This window comes from Pelodiscus sinensis, chromosome 5 (assembly GCF_052426305.1).
Source record: "Pelodiscus sinensis isolate ZL-2025 chromosome 5, ASM5242630v1, whole genome shotgun sequence".
NCBI lineage: Eukaryota > Metazoa > Chordata > Testudines > Trionychidae > Pelodiscus > Pelodiscus sinensis.
Genome location: NC_143056.1, coordinates 6,642,384 through 6,663,788, shown reverse-complemented (window position 1 = coordinate 6,663,788; position 21,405 = coordinate 6,642,384). Strand labels below are relative to the sequence as shown.

General features: G+C 53.4%; 1 protein-coding gene across 5 annotated transcripts in view; it reads left to right on the top strand.

Annotated features, from left to right (window-relative positions):
* Window positions 1-21,405, top strand: part of TRIM9 (tripartite motif containing 9) — a 129,824-nt gene that overhangs the window by 70,963 nt on the left and 37,456 nt on the right. For all 5 annotated transcript variants that reach the window (XM_075926184.2, XM_075926183.2, XM_025181313.3 and 2 more), the window contains exons 3-4: window positions 2,051-2,173; window positions 19,772-19,882. In XM_075926184.2, coding sequence (XP_075782299.2) covers window positions 2,051-2,173; window positions 19,772-19,882 — 234 coding nt within the window. The remainder of the gene's footprint in view (window positions 1-2,050; window positions 2,174-19,771; window positions 19,883-21,405) is intronic.

Genomic DNA, 21,405 nt, shown 5'->3' with positions numbered 1-21,405 from the left:
GGCTTCACTGGCTCGCACGCGACGCCCCTTTCAAGTCAGGGAGGCCCCCGCCAAGCGAAGCGCGTAAATAGCGTGTCCTCAACTCTAAGCCTGGAAGCCCTCCCAATGAGGACGCCGCGGCTACTTCTGGGGGAAGGGCCATCGTTTTGTTCTGTGTTTGTCCAGCCCCTAGCACGATGGGGGGGAGGGGCCCCGTTTGCTCCGGCAACGGACATACTAAGTAATGATACCTGAGTCTGCTGAATGTAGTGAGAGGTCTCACCTGAGTAAGGGCTGCCAATCAGACCCTGCCTGAGGTAATCGGGAACCTCAGTCCTACTTACTCAATGCTGTCACCTTAGCGGCGCCCTAGTGCTCGTGAGTTATTCCAACAAATGCCTTATTGACAAGATTTCATGTTATAGGCTGGGCCAGTGGCTCCCATCTTGGCCCCATTTTGAGGGAACTCTGCTGGATGTAGGGACGAGGTGGTGCCTTCGCCGGGTACCGAGGTACAGCTCAGTGTCGTGTGCAGTTCCTGTTTGGTTCGATAACCCCCGAAATCGAGGTTCGCAACCACCCGATCTGACCGGATGAACATAATAGCCCCCAAACCATCAGAGGGTTTTCTCATCCCAACTAGCACCCCCAAGGGAATACAGATTCCGACAGCTCAGTGAAACTCTTCGGGATTAAGGAATTATTGCAGGCCCAAATTAGCGTGGTGCTGATAACGTGCAGATCAAATCTGCAATCTTTTGGGCGCGAGGCACATGAGCCCGAAGGCAACAAAGCGTGTTGACAGCACCGCACAGACTGTGCATGGGTAAATTGCTTGAAGGACATTACCAGGTGCCATCCTCCAGCTCGTCATTAGTGCAATTAACATTTAATATGCAGCACAAAGTAACCATTTCACCAGGTGGAGGCAGGAAGAGTTCAGCTAAGTGGTTGAACCCTTCGAACACTGGGACAAATATATGCATCCTCCATCAAATCCACCTGGTTTCGGCTCTTCCAGTTCCTCCGGTATTTACCCATCGCATCTAATCTAACCTCCTATATGCATCCCAGCCTACAGACTGTTATCCCTCCCCAAGACAACCCTTCCCAGTCCCTTCCCAGTCCCTTCCATCGAAGAGCCTCTTTCGAAAGAGAGCGTCTAGACTGCAGGCGGATCTTTCGAAAGAGAAATCCGCTTTTTCGAAAGAGAGCACCCAGCAAGTCTGGATGTTCTCTTTCGAAGACGGCCTCTTTACATTGAAGAACGCCTTCTTTCGAAAGAGGAGCTTTCGAAAGAAGGCGTTCTTCCTCGTGAAATGAGGTTTACCGCCATCGAAAGAAAAGCCGCGTTCTTTCGAAATAATTTCGAAAGAACGCGGCTTGATTCTGGACGCAGGGGAAGTTTTTTCGGGAAAAGGCTACTTTTCCCGAAAAAAACCCTGAGTCTGGACACGGCCCTGGTTCCTTCCCCTCACCCATGCGCCCCACCAATGGGAGCTTCCAGCTAGATGGAGTCAGAGTAGTTGGCGTGTGGGGGGCCCCTCCAGACAAGCGCTCCTCCACGCCTCCTCCAGCCCCTTGCTGACCCCTAGAGCAGCCTGCCCCCTTCATCTCCCCTCCCATGGACATAGAAAGCCCCACTGCAGGACAGTGTCCAGGGCCCAGCTGAGCCACCCTGAGGAGCACCTGGCGCCCCACGGTGTCCGCTGGGACTGTTCCCGGAGTAGGTTTTGCTCAGCGCCAGGAAGGTTCATCGTGGCCCATGGACGTTCGTTTAACACTTGTGCGGGGTAGCTCAACTAACCCAAACAGAGCCTAAAATAGCCCCAAGCGTCACACCTGACGGAAGGCGGCGGGCACTTTGCCGGAGAGAGGGCTGCACGGTTGGGCCCCAGGCGTGTCTGACGCACCCGCGCGCCGTTTGTCCCGGAGGTAATGGCGACCACCCAACAGAGCCCTTCCTCCCAGCGCACACCTGGGGCCCCGGGCCCTCCTCCACCCCCACTGGGTGGCTGGCAGCAGGTGCCGGTGACATCCCCGCGGCTGTGAGACATGCTTTGTTACGCAGGAGAACAGCGTGGAGTTCGAAGCCTGCCTGGTAGCCCAGTGCGACGCCCTCATCGACGCGCTCAACAGACGGAAGGCCCAGCTGCTGTCCCGGGTCAACAAGGAGCACGAGCACAAACTGAAGGTCAGAGCCCCTGCGCCGCTTCTTTACCCGCCGTAATTTTAGCCCAGCCTTGGAGTGGGGACTCAGCGCCCCCTTCCGATTAAAGTCATTCGTCTCGGGGTCTCCCGCCGGACACTCTCTCTTAACCCACCTCCTGTCACAGACGGCGGTCAGCACTTCACAAAGCTTTCCCCGCTTTTCCGCGGGCAGGGAGACAGGCCACGCCGGCCTGCGAGGTGGCAAAACGCCTCAGCTCTGCTGACATCAGTAGGAGGTGAGGGTCAGACCAGCCCCTGAATTAGCCATGGGGGGAAGGGACAGGAATGCACCAGGAGGAGGTCGGTAATTGTGTTTGCCCTGCAAGCAGGCCTGCCCACAGGGGGGCCGGGAAAGGGGGCAACTGCCCCGGGGCCCTGTAATTCAAAAGGACCCAGCGGCCCAGGCTCTGAATCACTGCTCACATTCCTGGTGTTCGGGGCGCACTGCAGTCCAGGTCGTGCACCTACCTGGCAGCACCTAGCCCCGCCCCTTATTCCTGAGGCTCCACCCCTTCTGCGCAACGACCTGCCCATTCTGGGAGCACAGAGTGAGACCTGCCACCTTGCACAGGGACCTGGCGTGGCTGCCGGCTCCCCTGTCTGTAGGGCAGGCATCTTTATGTTCGGGGTCTCAGGCCAGACATGGCAGCTGGGTGCTCCAGAGGGGGGTGCCAGAGGAAACCCCCAGAGAGATAGCAGGAGAGGAGGTGCATGAAGTGAGGCTGACGTGGGACGTGACGGAGAAGGGAAGGCCGACTGCTTAGCGTTACCCTTCGGTTAGTCACTCTGCGGTTCCTGGAGGAGCCCGGCCTGCTCTTCTTTGCGAGCTTGCAGCTGCCAAGCAGAGTCCGGGCTCTGGGCTAAATCGGGGGGGGCGTGATTCGAGGGGTGTGGGCTAGTGCAGGATCCATTGGCTGGTGTAACTGTCCGTCAAGGAGCCAGCCGTGCAGACAGAGGGCAATACCACTAACGTGGGTCACCCAAAGGTGCTGAGAAAACACAACCGCGTCCCGCTGAGCTCCCCGGGGCTGGTATCAGGATACGTTCCAGTTGTTCGGCTGAGACCTGCTTGCAGAGAAGTTCTCATGTCTCCTCTCCCCCTCCACGCGCGTTTGGAGACTGGCCCGGCATTGAGCTGTCCAAATGGCTTTGACTCTGGGAAGGAGCTGTGATCAGGGGCAAGGTGGTGCAGAGGGTTTGGATGGTGATCTAGGGAGGGAGTTGGGGAGCAGGAGGGGCTGGGGTCCAGAGGCAGGCTGTGGCTGGGAGACGCTTACCTAAGTCAGCAGCCCTATAGCACGCCCGAGGCAAGCTGGGCTCCCTGCCTGCTGCAGCCCCAAATCACTTAAAACTGCAGACTGCAAACCCCACAGTGGCTCTCAGCTCCAGGACAGGGAAGAAACTTGCGCTGGTCCCATCCCCAGGCCAATTTCTCAGGTCTTATCAGCTGGTAGTTTCCAGCCAATAGGAGCTGAGAGATTGGCTGGGGTCAGTTCCTACTGGCCAATTGTTTCTGGCCCCTCCGAGCTGAAGATTGGGCTGGGGGCAGTGAGATCGCACGCAGCCTCCCCCTCTCTGCAGAGAGAATGTTTCCCGATTGTCCTGGCACAACCAAACCCTGACCTTGCTCTAAGTTACGATAACTTAGCTGTGTACCAAATGGGGTGGTCCTAGCTCTGACCGTTTTGAAGTTCTTGGACCAGCAGACTCACGGCTGGACAGACAGACAGGTGCATGTTTCTGAAATATAGAGTAAGATGATAATAAGGCTTAAGTGGACTATTCTGGCGTTTGGCATATGGCTGATTTTTGCCTTCGGTGCATTTTGATCTGTTCCTGTGTAACCCACATACCATGTGGGGGTGGTTCACCGTCCCATCAAGTGACACTGAGACCACTTATAGAGAGAATAATGAGTCTGCTCTACAGGCTTAGCTAATAGCTGGATGGCTTTTAGCCCATGGGGTAGAGCCTCATGCACTAAGTTGTACAGGTCCCAAGTTCAATTCTGTTTGCAGATGACCAGGGTGTGCTGGTGTTAACAGCTGCACTACCCCGGAGGTGAAAGGCTACTCACATAATGCTTCCAGACCCCAGGGAGGTGAAATTAGAGCTGAGATTTTCCAAAACATTTAAGGCAAACAGGCACCCAGCTCTCGTGAGGCACCTCACTCCTTCGGCCATTATTCCGAAATAACTTTGCTGTGTAAACACACCCTGGCTGTGTCTACACTGGCATGAATTTCCGGAAATGCTTAAAACGGAATACTATTCCGTTTTCAGTTTTTCTGGAAAAGGAGCGTCTACATTGGCAGGCTGCTTTTCCGGAAAAGCCCTTTTTCCGGAAAAGCGTCTGTGGCCAATGTAGACACGCTTTTCTGGAAAAGACTACTAGGCTGTCTACACTGGCCCTTTTCCAGAACAGTGTTCCGGAATAAAGACTTATGCCCGAGCGGGAGCAGAATAGTTTTCCGGAATAGCGGCTGATTTTGTACAGTAGAGCATCGTTGCTTTTCCGGAAATTCAAGGGCCAGTGTAGACAGCTCGCAGCTTATTCCGGAAAAGCGGCTGATTTTCTGGAATAAGTGGCCCAGTGTAGACACAGCCCCTATGTGTGTACTTTGCACTGGCAATCTGGGCTCTCTGCTGCATCTCACAAAGCCGTTAGTGGAAATGAGATTATTCAGGTTTCCTACCTATGGTACGTGCAGCATCAGCATGACCATTAATGCCATCGTGTCCCCTTAGATCACCACTGAAACTTGTCCAATTGGAAATATTTTGTACAAATTACACATAGGCCTTATAAGTTGGCCTTGAAAGGCAGAATCTTTCCAGTTAATGTTTCCACCTGCATTTTAACCACTGATGTAAATTTTTCCTCTGTTAGTTCTGTACCAGGAAAGGTGTGTTCCCCCCGACTGATAACCCGTTTTTCTAGCTGTGTTTGGGGAGACAGCCCTTCTTTAGTTTCACTTGGAAATTTTAAGTCCGGAAAGGACCGTAATGATCTGTTGTGATTTCCTGCATAACACTAGCTAGGAGACTTCTCCCTGGGCATCTGGTCCAACTTGTGGGACCTAGAGCACCTCTGGTAGAAAGAGGCATTCCATCCTGGTTCAAAAACACCTGGCGATGGAGAATTTACCACACCTCTTACTTGTTTCTTCAAAGGGTTAATGAGGGAACTAGATATTTGATATCTACAGCAGCCAGAAATGAATGGCCATTTTAAACAAGAGAAGGAGGCAAGGCGAATGTCGGTGATGTAATGGCCTTTGCCTTTCAGTCTTGCTGGCTTGTGATACCCTATGGGCCCATTGATTTTGATTTATTGGGTGTCTCGTGAAAAGTTCCAACTGGACTATTGGATTTGGAAAATAATCTCATTGGTGAAGTGAAGCTTCCATTGTCATAGCACGGTAGGCAGCTCAAAAATGTTCTGTCAAAATTGGTTTTGGACCAAAAGTTGGATTTTCTCCAGAGAGAATTTTTCCCCGCATAGCGTCCACTTTCTGTGGAAACTGTCAATTTTTCATCAACAAATGAATGCCTGAGAACCAAATTGCTTTGATTTGGAATGCCCTCTGCAGTGCATCATGGCAGATATAGTTTAGGTACATCAGGTTCCCTCTGTGGGCCAGGCTCTCACATTGGGTTACATCTTCCATGATGCCCTATGGCCAGGGACTTCCATGGTGCACTAGATTTGCCTCCAAGAGACTAGACCATAGTGCATCATGGGAGATGTAGTCCAAGCAGGGAACCCAATGGATAAAGGAGAACAGGAACATGAGACGTTACAGTGGTAATGTCAGATTGACTTTTTTTCCCCTGCTTTTGGCCCCATTTTTTCAGTATTTGAATTTCAGCTAAAAAATCAGAAATCTACATCCCCAAATCTACCCTATCCAGCCACCACTTTTCGGTCAGATCAAATAGGGCCATAGGATTTGCTATGTCAGATCAAGTCATTGGTCCATCAAGCCAACGACTGCCTTTGGGGATGGCCAATAGAAGGTGCCCCAGTTGATGGAAAAAGCATAATGATTCCTTCCTGACCCTTGCAATAATCAGTTCAGGAGACTGAGGGTTTGTTTACACGGTGCTTTAATCCACACTAGAAGGGGGAGGAGTAAATTGTCGTCTTAAGCGTATCAGACATTAACTATACTCATGTGCACTCAGATTTTCCTAAGGTGCATTAATGTAGCTCTGTTTCAAACAGTATTATATTAATCCATGCTAGGACATTTTTAGTGTGCACCAGCAGGTTCAACCCAAGCCAGACAGCTCGTAACCCACTAGTGCAAACTAAAAGGTACACCCCTCTGTGCAGACTAATGCACAATGTAGACAAGTCCTGAGAGTGATCACCAGCCATATGCGGACTTTGGAGTTTTATGGGGTGTCCTGAACTATTAGTCTTCCTGCATAGTAATTGTAGCCTAGCTCACCCCCTGTACCTCAGAGTGGCCAAGGTTTGGTTGCAAATTCCAGGAATCCAGTGTTAAGTCCTGAAAAAGAAATAAGACACTTGCGCAGGAATGAACACAGCTGTGACTCTTTTTGGAGCTGTATTAAAATGCAAATTACAGTTAACATAATCTTACTGGGAAGAAAAGCTTTTGGAATAAATCGCCTATTTTAAGGTTGTCGTGAACTGCAGTGGCTGACAAAAATGCTTCCTGGCAGGCAGTAATTAGCAACCAAGGGTTCTGGTCGCTGCCTCCCTTAAGCACATCAAGGAAAAAAAAGTCCCTTTGTGTTCACAAAGTGAGCCCCACCAAAACGTATGCAGCTGCTCGGAACTTCTTCCCAGCCTCCAGCCCTGCACTGCCAAACTCCCCAACATGACTTACCCATTCAGTTACATCCCATTAGCCTCCTCCCAGCAGGTTCCACAATTCAGCAAAGCTTGGTTTGTAGCCGAGCATTGTGGGACTTGTAGCTTTGTAACCTATCTGCTTCCATGCAAAATTAATGTGAGCCTAGTTTCCATCCGTAAGCTGATGAATACTTGATGTTCTTAATCACCCATGGGCTGCCTCTGGAGCCTTCTCCTTATTTATGCAGGAGCCAAGTGCTTGGGGTTCTTCTGAAATCTGCTTTCAACTCTCTCATTGCAATGTCATGCGTGCCGCAGAGTTGCTGGACTCTTCTCGCCTTTTCCAAACCTCCCTGGAGTCACCGGGAATCTTTCTATTGCTAGTGGTGGGGTTTGGATCAGGCCCATAAATAATCTGGCAGATGTTTGCAGCCACTTTTGGAAAAAAGCTTTTATTTAAGCTGTCGTGAATTTGGGCAGTATGGTTCCAGGAGTCCCAGCTCCGTTTCTCCACACTGGTGTCTGTCCCACGTGAACTGTGTGCCAGTTGCTTGGCTCATGGCGATCAGCGTAGCGCCCTTAAAGTCCCAACTACGCATCAGTCCCTTCGCCCTGAAATGGTTCCCCCCGCTTTGTTGGGAAAGTGGGTTACCAGTGTAAACTCTCCTGCTCTGCATATGTTGCAATGTCAGACTCTGCTTCTTCTAAAGAAAAGATTTGCAGAGAAGCAGGCCTGGTCTACACCAGGAAATTAGGTCAGTTTAAGGACCCCCACACCTCTGAGTGACGTGGCTAAGCCCCCCAAAGGGGCTGGGGCTGGGGAGGGAGGGTTGTTTCATTGAGATTCAGTTTGTCTGTTTAAACCTGATACACCTTCCTTCTTTGGAACCAAAGGAGCCTGCTCCCATCCCATTATTTTCAGGAATAACGGCATTGCGCAAGACGGTTTTTCTTGCGCCAGAAGGGGCAGTGTAGACAGCTCCTTCTGGCGCAAGAGCCTCTTCTGCAAAAAGTGGCAGCTCATTAGGTATGCAAATGAGGCTCGGCAATATTCCACACTTAGCCTAATTTGCATATTTCTTGCACAAGAAGCCGCAAGTGTACACATAGCCCAGGTGTTGGGGGAAGGATCAGTTGCTGTCTGGAAAACATGAAGGGAAGAACCTAAGCTAAGGACTGAAGGTCTGGGGGGGCGGGACCCCCTAACCTCAGGGGTCTAAGGCATCCTCGCCTTGACTCCTGTAGCCACATCACGTCTGTGCTGTGCTGTATCCTGGAGGAGCAATACACCCGCTCTGTTCTACTGGCTGGTGGAGTCTGTTCTTGCTGCTACGGGGCTGCAGGATCGAGGGGAACCCCGACACATCATCACAGCCAGATACAGCCCAGGCCTACTGAGGATATGTCTACATTGCAGAGTTTTTTTGGAAAAACTGACATTTTTCTGAAAAGACTTCACTTACGTCCACACGGCAATCGTGTTCTTTCAAATAAAATGGAAAGCACAGAGGGGTTTTCCCAACACTGGTAAACGTCTTTCTACGAGGAAGGAGCCTTTTCCAAAAGAGCTCTTTCGCAAAAAGGGGTGTGTGGACGGGGAAGAGGGAGTTATTTTGAAAGAAGAGGCAAGAGGAAAAAGTACAGGAGCCCTGGTGGCCATTCCATCTATAGCAATTACAGCTGACATGCGAGATAGTGTCCAGTCAGTGTGGACGCTCTCTTTCAAAAAAGCAGATCGCTTTTTCGATGCGCTTTTGCTATGTAGACACTCTCTTTCGGAAACGTTTTTTTCGGAAGACCTCTTCCAGAAAAGTTTCTTCCAAATGAAGCCTGCAGTCTAGACATAGCCTGAGTCATTTGGCTCTGAGAGCCAAAGGTGCCAGGTTCAATCCCTGCTCCTGGCATTGTGCCCAGAGGTGTAGTGTGACATCCACCCGGATATGGCCCTGGGGCTCTCTGGGGGTGAAATCCACTCCGATGCAGGGGGCTAATTCCCTGTCCAAAGGCTTGGAGGGACAGCAGCTGCTGTCCCAGCTCAGAGACTGGAGTAGCAATACAGGTACAGGGCTGGGGCTGGATTTTTCTTGTGCGCCTAATCGCTGATGGCCTGGAAGTGCGCCTGCCGACTGCTCTCTGCAGGAACAGAGCGAACCAGCTGCTGCTTGCGGCGTGTGCACAGCAGGTCCTGACCTCATTCTGGGGGCCTGCTGGGCATCTTAGCTGCTCCCCAGGAAGAAACTCCTGCCTGGTTATGCGGAGGAGTCAGCCATGCCCTGGCCAGCACGCCCACGCAGCACAGGGCAGGTAGCCACAGAAAGCTGCACCCCTGAGAATGTGAGGCCTTTGCACATGTATCCAGGAGACTGCTGGGGCTCTAAACGGCCTTCTCCCAGCTGAAGACCTGCTGGTCTTACCTGAAATGCCCTTTAACAGTGCAGGGGGCCTTGAGCATGGGGCCGGGCGATTTTGTCCACGGTAAATAGCAGAGGAAATCTGCATTGGTTGCTCTGGTGCCGTCGGGAGAGCTGGGTTTGTTTCTCCATCCTTGGGAATTGGGGGTTCTGAATGACTGTGAACCGGCCGCCACCTTCAGCCGGGTCCAGGGGCCCAGTGACAACGCAGTGGTCTCCCTCCCTCTCTGACCGCATGGTCCGTATCACCACGGTGACCAGGATGGGGGCAGTCGTGCGGAGTAGGGATGTAAAATCCCGTTTCATTGGTTAACCAGTTAAAGGGGCAGGGGAGGATAGAGTGGCCCACCAGAACCTGGTGCAGGAGTCATGCCTGATGGTTAGAACAGGAGTCAGGAGCCGAAAATGGAAGCTCAGGGTCACCGTTGCATGTAAACTGCGCACTTGGGCAGCCACCCAGGAGAGATTTAAATGCTGCCCAGCGGTTTAGCACAGCGCCCACAGCTGGCAGCATATGTGTCTGTGGGTGGTGCACATCCACACATGCCTTGGTGCGCATAACAACATTTATTCCACGCCCTATATGGGAACAATGTATTTCACACCATAGATGGTTCCCACCATAGAGGGAACATTGCCCAAGTTCAGAGCTGGAATCGAAGGTCAGGAAGTAAAACCAGGTCAGGTGGAGTGAGACGAGCCAGGAGGAAGGCTGGGGCCAGGCAGGCATGGGGCCGTCATCCCCACTGGCAAATGCTTTGCACAGCCACTAACCTGCTGCTGCTGGTGGTCTTGAGAGCCAGTTTGCTCGCCCTTCCCGTCGGTCTGGCAGCCTGCCCCAGCCCAGCAGTCCTCACTAGGTAGCCCAGAGACTGGCCCGGCGCAGCCCCACTTCCTAACCACGTGGGCTACACCGGAGCCCTTTGATGTGGTGGTAGTTGTGAGGCAGACCAACCCAGCCTTCATAGCAGTGTACTGAGGCGCAGTCTCCCTGGCTGCCCGGTGCCGGGGCATAACTCCGAGGCCCCAGAGGTGATGACCAATTATGGGGCCCTGGCTTGAGTCAGGGCTGCCCAGCGTGTGGAGCGGAGATGGAGCCGTTCGCGTCCCTGAGCCCAGACCACCCGGAGACTTGCTCGGAGCTCGCCTCCTCTCCGCCGGGACGAGCTAATTCAGCAGCAGGCAGCCAGGTTCCAGGCCTCGGGGGGTCTGGGGGCCACAACGTTAAATCCTCCCGGCTGGCTGGAAGCAGGGTGGGGGGAGTACGAAAGCAGAGGCGGGGGGCAGATGGGATGCTCCGCTCCTGTGGGTAGGGTGGCCAGGTGTCTGGTTTTGAACCGGACAGTCCAGTATTTGAGCTTTCTGTCCGGGAAACAAATGGAGACAATAGAACTGAGAAAATAGAAATGTCCGGTATTTTCTAAATCAGATGTCATGTCGATTGTGATATCATGTCAAGTGTGTGCGGTATTTTTGTTGAAACCATCTGGCAACCCTACCTGTGTTCCTAGTGTAACCCACACACCCAGGCTATGTCTACACTGGCTGCGATCTTGCGCCAGAGATATGCAAATGAGGCTAAGCGTGGAATATCACCGAGCCTCATCTGCATATCTAATAAGCCGCCATTTTTGCAGAAGAGGCTCTTGCGCCAGAAGGAGCTGTCTACACGGCCTCTTCTTGCGCAAGAAAAACCCTTTTTTGCAATGCTGCTACGCTGATTATTTTCAGGACTAGCGGCGTTGCGCAAGAGGGTTTTTCTTGCGCAAGAAGGGGCCGTGTAGACAGCTCCTTTTGGCGCAACAGCCTCTTCCGCAAAAATGGCAGCTCATTAGATATGCAAATGAGGCTCAGCGGTATTCCACGCTTAGCCTCATTTGCATATCTCTGGCACAAGATCGCGCCAGTGTAGATGTAGCCCTAGTGTGGTTCACTGTCCCATGCAGTTGCACCTAGACCACAGCAACAGCTAAGAACAAGAGTCCTCTACAGCACGGGCTGGGAGCCAGCTGGCTTTATAGCTCAAGCCGTAGCGGCTCCTGTACTAAGCTCCAGAGGGCCCAGGTTCAAATCGGCCCGGTGGTGGTTACACTAACACTGCAGCCGGGAACCAGGTGGGGGATTGATTCCCAGCAGGACGTCTTTGGCTGCCACAGTGAACACGCTGGAGGGCTTGGGCGCTGGCGTGAGGCGATGCGTTCGGTTCCTCTGCGTGGGGCTGCCAGCTCGCAGAGTGACAGGGCCTCGGGGGTGCTGGGTTGTGATGGCAACAGCCCTCCTGGAGCCAGGAAGCCAGCAGACCTTCGGGCTCTTCCGGGCTTGGATGGAGTCCAAGAGGAAGCGAAGCGGCAGGCCCGGGAGGGGAGCCTTTTCAGTCCACCCTGGGTCACCGGCCAGGCTGGGAGTCGGGGGCGGCAGCCTGAGAGAGTGCGTTCCTCAGGCCTAGTGAACAGGCAGAGGCCGGATCTGAAGGTTGCTCTCGGTGCTCACCCCGGCTATTGACGCAGGCACCTCAAAAGCAAGGGCAGCCCCTCTGGCCTTCCTGCTCCCCAGCCCCTGGGGGGCGCAGACGTGTCTCTCCCTTCTGAGCAGGGACTGCCCAGGGTGCACAGTCCCCTGCCGGCCCGGGGGGGTTCCCAGCAGAGACAGGCTGCCCACGCGCCCCGGCTGGCTCTCCCCCCAGAGACGGGTAAGAGGTGTCATTGCTACAGCAACAAGGTGCCTCACCACCCTGCTGTACTGGCAAGGCACCACGCGTTCCCCAGAAACCCCACTGCAATCAGAAAAAGAATCGACCCGCCTGCTGCTAAGCTTATCAGGGTTCATCGCCCCTAACATGGGCTCTAGGAGGGCATCAGTCCCCACCCCCAGGCGAGTCCTTGTGGTATCAAGTTCGTCCCGGCTTCTCCTCAGAACAGACAGTCAGTCTCATAGCCCCATCGCCAGCCCTTCCCTGAAGATTGAGGCCTTCAGGGACATGGCTGGAAATTGGCCATCGGTAAGTTTGGGCAGGAAATGAGACAGAGATTTCTAACTAGAAGTGGGGTGAGGCTCTGGGGCAGCCTCCCCAGGCGAGCCGTGAGGGCAAAAACCCTGAGTGGCTTCAAGCCGGAAGTTGGTCAGTTCGGCTTTGTCTACACTGCACGTTTTGCCGAAAGAGGCAATGCAAATGAAGCGTGGATTAGCATTTTCTCACGCTTCATTTGCATAATCTCTTTTGGCAAAACATGCAGTGTAGACACAGCCTTCATGGAGATGGTACGCTGAGGTTTCTGTGATGGGAGTAAGCAGCACTGCTTCCGTAGAGGGCGCCCCAGCAGTGCCGGAAGCGGAACTGGGGAACCAGTATCAAATCAAGCTCTTAACAGGTAGCAGGTTAAACAAAAGGAAGTTTTTCTTCACGCCGTGCACAGTCAGCCTGTGGAACTCCTTGCCAGAGGGTGTTGTAAAGATGAGGACTAGGGTTCCAAAAAGAGCTAGCTAGATTCATAGGGGTTAGGTCCATCAATGGCTATTAGCCAGGATGGGTAGGAATGGTGTCCCTAGTCTCTGTTAGTCAGAGGCTGGAAATGGGTGACAGGGGTGGGTTCGCTGGATGATTCCCTGTTCTGTTCACTCCCTCTGGGGCACCTGGCGTTGGCCACTGTGGGCAGACAGGACACTGGGCTAATGGACTTTGGGTCTGACCCAGTCTGGCCGTTCTTATGTTCGTGCGCACGCAGAGGGCGCAGCTCAATCCATGGCTCGGGGGTCAGGGAAGGCTGGAATGCTCCATGGGGTGCACCCTCGTTTTCCCCCATCACCATAGGTGCCCCTCTGTGGGCATCCCTGGAGCTCTGGGCTTGGGAAGGGCAGGGTCGGGTCGGGAGCTCCCTGCCAGATTCAAAACTTCAAACCTACAGGCAAAACCAGAAGAAACCTCTCGGCTGGGAAACTCCTCCCTTCCCCCACAGGGCCTCTGTGGGACCAGCACCGAAGCCAGGGGGATGGGCAGCAGAGGCCACGGTGACTGTGTAGAAGCCTCAGGCCGCTGGTTAATCCAGTAGGATCTGCCGCCTCGAAGCAGGGGAGCCTCTTTCATGGGGATGCAAACACCAGTGTGGCCCCCCCCGCCCCCTCCCCTGGTCAAGGGGCTGAATCACAGGGAGGCCCAGCCACTGCAGGATGGGGCCAGTCCCCCCGCCCTGCACAGACGAGCCTGCCTTTGCGGGGGGAGGGAGGGGCGCTGGGACAGTGGGGCTCACAGCTGAACGCAGCTACACAGCCTCTGTTGACCTGCGTGGGAATCGCCTTCATCGGGCTTCAGGTCCAGCTACTGGCTCGGCTGGCGGCAGCCGGAAATGGTTTGGCTGTGCATGATACTGTAGCCTTCAAATGCCCACGTGCAGTCTAGTGGCTTCCTCTGCACGCTCCCAGTGCCTGGCCTCTGCAGTTCGAGCCGTGCGTCCCCTTGCACGGTGTGTTGCACGTAGGCTTCGGAGTGCTATACTTCCCAGCAAGCTGCACGACGCGTGTGAGCCAGCTTCACGTGAACCAGCAAGGTGCATCGCACGAGGCCCCTGGGTTAGTCTGACTGGCCACTGCCCTTCGTCTCCCCTTGAAACCATTTTCTTAATGCAATGCTGAGCCAAAACAAAACGGCCTGAGATTTACAGGCAGCACCCAGGCCAGCAGATGGTGACGCCGCGAGTGACACTTTGAAAGCGCTGGCTCTGGAGAGAGGCGCACCGATTCATTATCCGGTGGGGACTGGGCGGCGAGGTAAGCTGCAAAGCAGATAAGAAGATTGGTTTGCCTGGCCCATATTTCATGCCTCGCTGGCAGCCTGCGCGTTCCTGGGAGAGCGTCTCCCAGCAGGACGGGGCTAGCGGAGGCTGCTGCTGCTGGGGGCTTCTGGCACGGTGCTTATACAACCCATCCGTGGCGCGCTGTCCCGTCAGGCGGAGTGCATCGTGCATCAGCGTTTCTGGTCTACGCCTGCTTTAGGGCCCAGGAGTGGGCCGGCAGAGCAGGTGTTGGGCCCAAACCAGGCCCCCTGAATGGCTGCCGATGTGTCGAGAATCTGAGAAAGCCACGGGGTCAGCGCTGAGAAAAGACACGGCCACAGCCGGCCCACGTGGGGCTCAGGTTATTGGGCTACAGATCAATGATATATGTTTGAGGTCAGGCTAGACCCAAGTTACGGGACCTTCTGTCCTTGTGGGATCCTGGAGCCCAGGACCTAGTCGAAGCCCAACTGCCTACGCCACAACCTGGCAGCCCCATGAGCCCGAGTCAGCTGCACTGAGCCAGCGATGGGCTGGTTATTGTAGGGTAGACATGCCTTTGCAGAGCTTTGGAACCGGGATACCTGAAGTGTGACGGCGCGTTGGGGGTTCCCCGTCTCCTGCACCCCGAAATGGCACAAACAGACTGCACCAGCCGGTGGAATAGAGGAAGTTTATTGCCTCTCCAGGATACAGCACAGCACAGATGTAGTCTGGCCACAGAGCTGGGCTAGGATGCCTCAGGCCCCCTTGAGATGGGGGAGACTGGGCCCCTAAACTCCAGCCCCTTCTCCTAGGCTCTCCTCCATGCTCTCCCACAGTCTAACTCAATTTCCTTGCCGCCCTGCCCCCGCAGTCAGGGCAGCATTCCCCCTTCCTTTGTTCCTCTCCATGGGGGGTGTCTGGCCACTGGTTCAACCAGTTTGGCCTTACCTCTGCCTAGCGAGGTTTTCCCTGCTGGGTCTTGCTCCAGACAGCAGGGGTCACCACAGCCCAGCAAGTACCCCCACTACGTCACACCTGACCCAAGGAGTTTGTTGCACCCTCTAGACTAGACAAGGTTACAAGGCCACAGGGAATCAGCCCCAATGAACCAGGAAGGGAAGGGTTAATGATGACCCCGGTGGGATCTCAGGGGTTTACATGAAGTGAGTATGAGCAAAGTGAATCCCCACCTTTGGTGTATCTTGCCCGGTGTTCCCTGTAACCTGGGCACTGGTGCGGCCACTCCGGAGAGATTCCAGTGCCACCCAGCTGATTAGCAGAGTGCCCACAGCTAGGTTTGTGTTTCTCCTGGTGGTGCACTTTTGCACATGCATTGGTGCACGTAATAAAATTTATTCTGCATGTGGATGGGAAAAAATCTGCAAGTGGTTGGAAACGATTAGAGCAGACCTGGGCAAAATTAGGCCCATGGGCCAGCCCCGGCCTGCCAAGCCACCAGAACCAGCCTGCGGATGCTGCAGGGAGCCCCAGGTAGTTTCCCCGCTTGCCTCGCCCCACTCAGAAACACGTCGGCGGGGCAGTTTTTCTTTAAAAGCTATAAGCCTGGAGGGGAGGGGGTAAAACTTTAGGAGCTGCTCCTGCCCCCAGCACAACCCCATTGCCAGTTTCATGGCTGCTGCCTGTGCAGGGGCAGGGCAGGCAGGGAAACTGATTCAGGAACCACTGCTGGCTGGTAAGTCTCCTAGCAGAGCCTGCCTCTGGCACCCCAGTCCTTCCCTTCTCCAACCCTCTGCCCCCCACTCCACATACCCAAATCCTCTGCACCCCTCCTGTACCCATATTCCCTCCCAGATCCGGCACTCCAATCCCCTGCCCCAGATCGCAGTCCCCTCCTGCCCAAACCCCTGCACTCCCTCCTGTACCCCAATTCCCTGCCCTAGGTCACAATCCAACCCCCTGCACCCCAGTCACAACTGCCTCCTTCCCCCAAACTCCCTCCCTTCCCCCAAGCTCCCTTTCTGCACCCAACCTCCATCCCAGATCTGGCACCTCCTCCATTAATAGCCTGGAAGAGTGCAGTCCTCAACCACTTTCCAAACTCTTGGGCTGTGTCTACACTGGCGGGTTCTTGCACAAGAACATCTTGCACTAGGGTTCTTGTGCAAGAACTTTTGCACAAGAACACGTCCACACTGCCAGGTGCTTTTACGCAAGAACATCCATGGCAGTGTGGATGTTCTCTTGTGCAAGAAGGCTCTGATGGCCATTTTAGCCATAGGGCTTTCTTGCGCAAGAAACCCCTGCCACCCATCCACACTGCCCTCTTGCACAAGAGGCCTTGCACTTGTTAGAAAAGAGCATAGCTCTTGCGCAAGAAGCCCTCTGTTCCCACACCCTACTGTAAATCTTGCGCAAGAGCGGGCGGGCAGTGTGGACGCTCTGCGGGTCCTTGCGCAAGATCGGCCGTTCTCGCCAGTGTAGACATAGCCTTGGAGTGGCCCCCCCGTCAAAAGTGATTGCCCACCCCTGGATTAGAGGGAACGTTGATCCTGACCCTTGGTCACAAGAGACGAAAATGTCAGGACCTGTCCCGTTGTCACAAGCCCCGCCCCCCTCCGCGCCCCGGAGGATAATCAAGCCCTCGCCTCGACCTGATTGCAACCCCCCGGGCTGAGAACCCGTGTACAGGCTCACGTGTTAACCACTGTGGCGAGAGCAGCAGAAATGGCTTTTGGAGAGAGCTGCCGAGTCCCGGAGGAGCAGCGCTAACGACAGGCGTCCATGGGGTTAGATTTGTCGTGGGCACGTGCTCTCAGCTCACGCAGGCGACGAAACTCTCGGGCCCAGCCCTACTTCCCTTTCCCCCTGGGCAAGGCAGGTGCGCCATTCCCTTGGCCAGTGTAAACCAGCCCAAAGGATGCTCTGAGCAGGCTGCTGAGCAGGAGCGAGCCGTGGCGGCAGTGACTAGGGAAACCGTCCCAACGCCTTTGCCATCAGGGAACCCATTTACACCGTTTCCCTGGAAAAGGCAGCGTTGACTGAGAGCTGAGGCTAGCCCCCTTCTCTCCCCCGAGATTAAGACAGCCAACAGCTGCTGTGCCGGGGGATCCTTGGCTGCCGTTTAACCTGGTTAACGTAACATGCCCAAGCATATCAAGCGACCAAACGCAGCGGAAGCAGTGACCTTCGCTCGCTGCAACGTGCTAGGGAAAGAACATCATCTGAGCCGGTAACAACACTCCCAGCGACGCCCTGGCTCTTTGACGGCAAGAGCCAAACCCCAGCGCGTACGCCTGGGCAGAGAGGAGCTGCCCGAGACATTGCTGGCAGAAGGAACAGCAGAGTCGTAAGGGGCTGGTTGGTATTTGAAGATGGCGTATTGGATGATAGGATCTGTAGGCAATATACTATCCTTTGTATTATGCTCGTGCCAACAGGGTCTAGGCTAGGCACAGTCCAGACCTATAGTGAGAGACAGTCCCTCCCCCAAAAAGATTACAACAAATAAAGGAGGGAAACTGAGGCACAGAGCAGGGGTGTGATTTGAGGATGTTCACACAGGTTATCAATGGCCGAGCCAGGATTGGCCTCCAGTCTACAGGTCTGACCACTAGACCATGCTCCTTCCTCTCAATATATTCCACTTCAGCTCAGAAATTAGCAGTGAATGACATCTTCTGTATAATTACCGGGACATAAGAACATAAGAACGGCCGTACTGGGTCAGACCAAAGGTCCATCTAGCCCAGTAGCCTGTCTGCCGACAGTGGCCAGCACCAGGTGCCCCAAAGAGGGTGGACTGAAGACAATGATCAAGCGATTTGTCTTCTGCCATCCCTCTCCAGCCTCTGACAAACAGAGGCCAGGGACACCATTTTATCCCCTGGCTAATAGCCTTTTATAGACCTAACCTTCAGGAAATTATCTAGCTTCTCTTTAAACTCTGTTATAGTCCTAGTCTTCACAGCCTCCTCTGGCAAGGAGTTCCACAGGTTGACCACACGCTGTGTGAAGAAGAACTTTCTTTTATTAGTTTTAAACCTGCTACCCATTCATTTCATTTGGTGTCCTCTAGTTCTTCTATTATGGGAACTAATAAATAACTTTTCTTTATCCGCCCTCTCCACACCACTCATGATTGTATAGACCTCTATCATATCCCCCCTCAGTCTTCTCTTCTCTAAACTGAAAAGTCCATTGGACATGTTCAATATGTCTAGGGCCAAAAACTGATGTGCCCTTCTCATTCCCACATCTTGGGGAGGGCAGCCTCTCATTGCAGCCTTGCCGTGAAAGATGACACAGCCGTACTCGGGTTCACCACTTTGGTGGGGCGGAACATACCAAAAACCAATCTGTGAGCACCCCCTGCTGGTTTTACTGCCACTGTGCACTAGCTAACACTCTCCAGAGCTGTGACTGCTCCTGTGCGGCGAGGGTGGGGTCGCTGAGACTAGACTTGATTCTCTTCTCAGTCCATTGGTACGGCTCCTGACGTCGACCTGGTTTGCACCAGGATAAGTGAAAGCAATCTCTGACCCAAGGAATTAAACCAAAGGCGATTACTCTGGCTTCGCTTTCCCAGCAATCAAACAGACTATAATGCTTTCCGAGAAAGAGAGCTAAAGCCAGCCAAAGGGTATTTGCACCCAATGGAGAGTCAATACAAATCAAGAGCTGTACAGAAAATGATGCATTGGCAATCCTTTCACTAATGCATCGCTACATCTGTGGGCAGATCAGCCTGAGATACAGGGGGCTCCGGACAGTTCAGTCTGGCAGGTAATTCTGCAGAGGTGGTTAAATTATATTTGAGAAACTCCCTGCTTGGCCTGGGGGGGAAATTGCATCCCTGTAACAGCCAGTCACCTTGGGCGCAGAAAATCAGAGCGTGCTTCATTTCGCCTTGCGGTCCCTGAGCAATGAGCATGCTTGGGTGACAGATTTTGCTCCAGCCCACTCCGATACCAGTCATGTGCTCTTCCCACAGTCAGAGCTCTGCAGTCCAGGGCTGTGTCTAGACTGGCCAGTTTTTCCAGAAAATCAGCCGCTTTTCCGAAAAAACTTGCCAGCTGTCTACACTGGCAGCTTGAATTTCCGCAAAAGCACTGACGATCTCATGTAAGATTGTAAGTGTTCTTGAGCAAATACTATGCTGCTCCCGTTCGGGCAAAAGTCCTTTTGCGCAAAACTTTTGCGCAACAGGGCGAGTGTAGACAGCTCGGATTTGTTTTCCACAAAAAAGCCCCGATCGTGAAAATGGCCATCGGGGCTTTTTTGCAGAAAAGCGCGTCTAGATTGGCACGAACGCTTTTCCGCAAAAAGTGCTTTTGCGGAAAAGCATCCGTGCCAATCTAGACGCTCTGTTCCGAAAATGCTTTTAACGGAAAACTTTTCCATTAAAAGCATTTCCGGAAAATCATGCCAGTCTAGACGTAGCCCAGTTGTTTAACTCTTGCCTACGATGCTCTGTTCGGTCTTTTGCTCCCGTCTTGTGACAGATTTCGTCAGTCGGAGCCTTTCCTGGCCTGATCCCGTTCCCAGCGGCAACGCCCCTGTTAACACAGGCCTTTCAGTTCTCACTGCTTCCACCTACCCTTGGAAACTCTCTTCTCCTCGTCTCGTTGCAGGTGGTACGAGACCAGATCTCTCACTGCACGGTCAAGCTGCGGCAGACCACGGGCCTGATGGAGTACTGCCTGGAGGTCATCAAAGAGAACGACCCCAGTGGGTTTTTACAGGTGGGTGTGCGGCTTTTCACTTCCAGGGGTCTTCGCGCTAAACAGCTGGGCTGGCTGGGAGCGTGAGTGACCGCAGATCCCAGAGGCCACGTTCACCCCTGCCCTGACTGGGGTGAAGTCAGCGGAGCTACACCACGGAGGAGCACAACCCCAGATCTTTAGGTCAATTGGTCCATCAGGAATATCTGAAAATTGCACACTGTTTTATTGGTAAGCATAAGAACATAAGAACGGCCACACTGAGTCAGACCAAAGGTCCATCCAGCCCCGTATCCTGTCTGCCAACAGTGGCCAGTGCCAGGTGTCCCAGAGGGAGTGAATCAAACAGGTAATGATCAAGCGATCTCTCTCCTGCATCCATCTCCACCCTCTGACAAACAAATGCTGGGGACACCATTCCTTACCCATCCTGGCTAATAGTCATTAATGGACTTAACCTCCATGAATTTATCTAGTTCTCTTTAAACCCTGTTATAGTCCTAGCCTTCACAACCTCCTCAGGCAAGGAGTTCCACAGATTGCGCTGTGTGAAGAAGAACTTCCTTTTATTTGTTTTAAACCCGCTGCCCATTACCAGTAGCTTCATTTGGTGGCCGCTAGTTCTTATATTATAGGAACAAGTAAATAACTTTTCCTTATTCATTTCCTCCACACCACGCATGATTGTATAGACCTTTATCACATCCCCCTTAGTCTCCTCTTTTCCAAGCTGAAAAGTCCTAGTCTCTTTAATCTCTCCTCATAGGGGACCCGTTCCAAACCCCTCATCATTTTAGTTGCCCTTCTCTGAACCTGTGTACATACACATGCATGTGCATGAGTGTGTATATGTAGATGCAGAGATTGTAATAATCCCATATATACAGGTCTAAAAATACTTGTAAAAGACTATTCAAGCTGTACATCACTCCCCATCCCCTTCCTGCCACCAACATAGGAGCCTTGTCAGGGGCCTCAGCAAGGAGAGGGGACACAGCCAGCATGCTTCTGCTCTCTTGTGTAACAGGTCCTACTGCTAACAGCAAACATAAGGTTGCTCTCCCTTGTGCCATGGGCTGATGCAGGCTCAGGGATTTGTAGTGTGGAGAAGAGGGCTCCAAGTGAGCATACAAGATTGTGCTCAGTACAAGCACAAGCAAGGGAATCTAGGAAGATTTTCTTCCTGCCAATTTCAGCCTAGAATAGGAACAATGTTAAGAGGGTTCCTTAGTATTTGGGGGCCCAGTTCTCCTCCCCTGGAACGTAGCAGCTAAACTCCCATGAGCTGTAGCATGAGAATTAGACCCGGTATTAGCTGTGTATGTCTAGAGATCTTATTAACGAAGGCCGAGTAAGGGAGACACATCCCTGTGCCAGCTGGTCATGAGAAATGCAGAGGCACTCGCTGTGAGACAGGCCCTGATGGCCTTCACCCACATGAGTAGCACTTTTCTCTGTGGGTGATCTCAGTGGCACCGTGCCAAATTACTCCTCGTTATGAGCGAGCACATCAGGAACGGGCTCTCTGTAAGGAGAAAAAATCT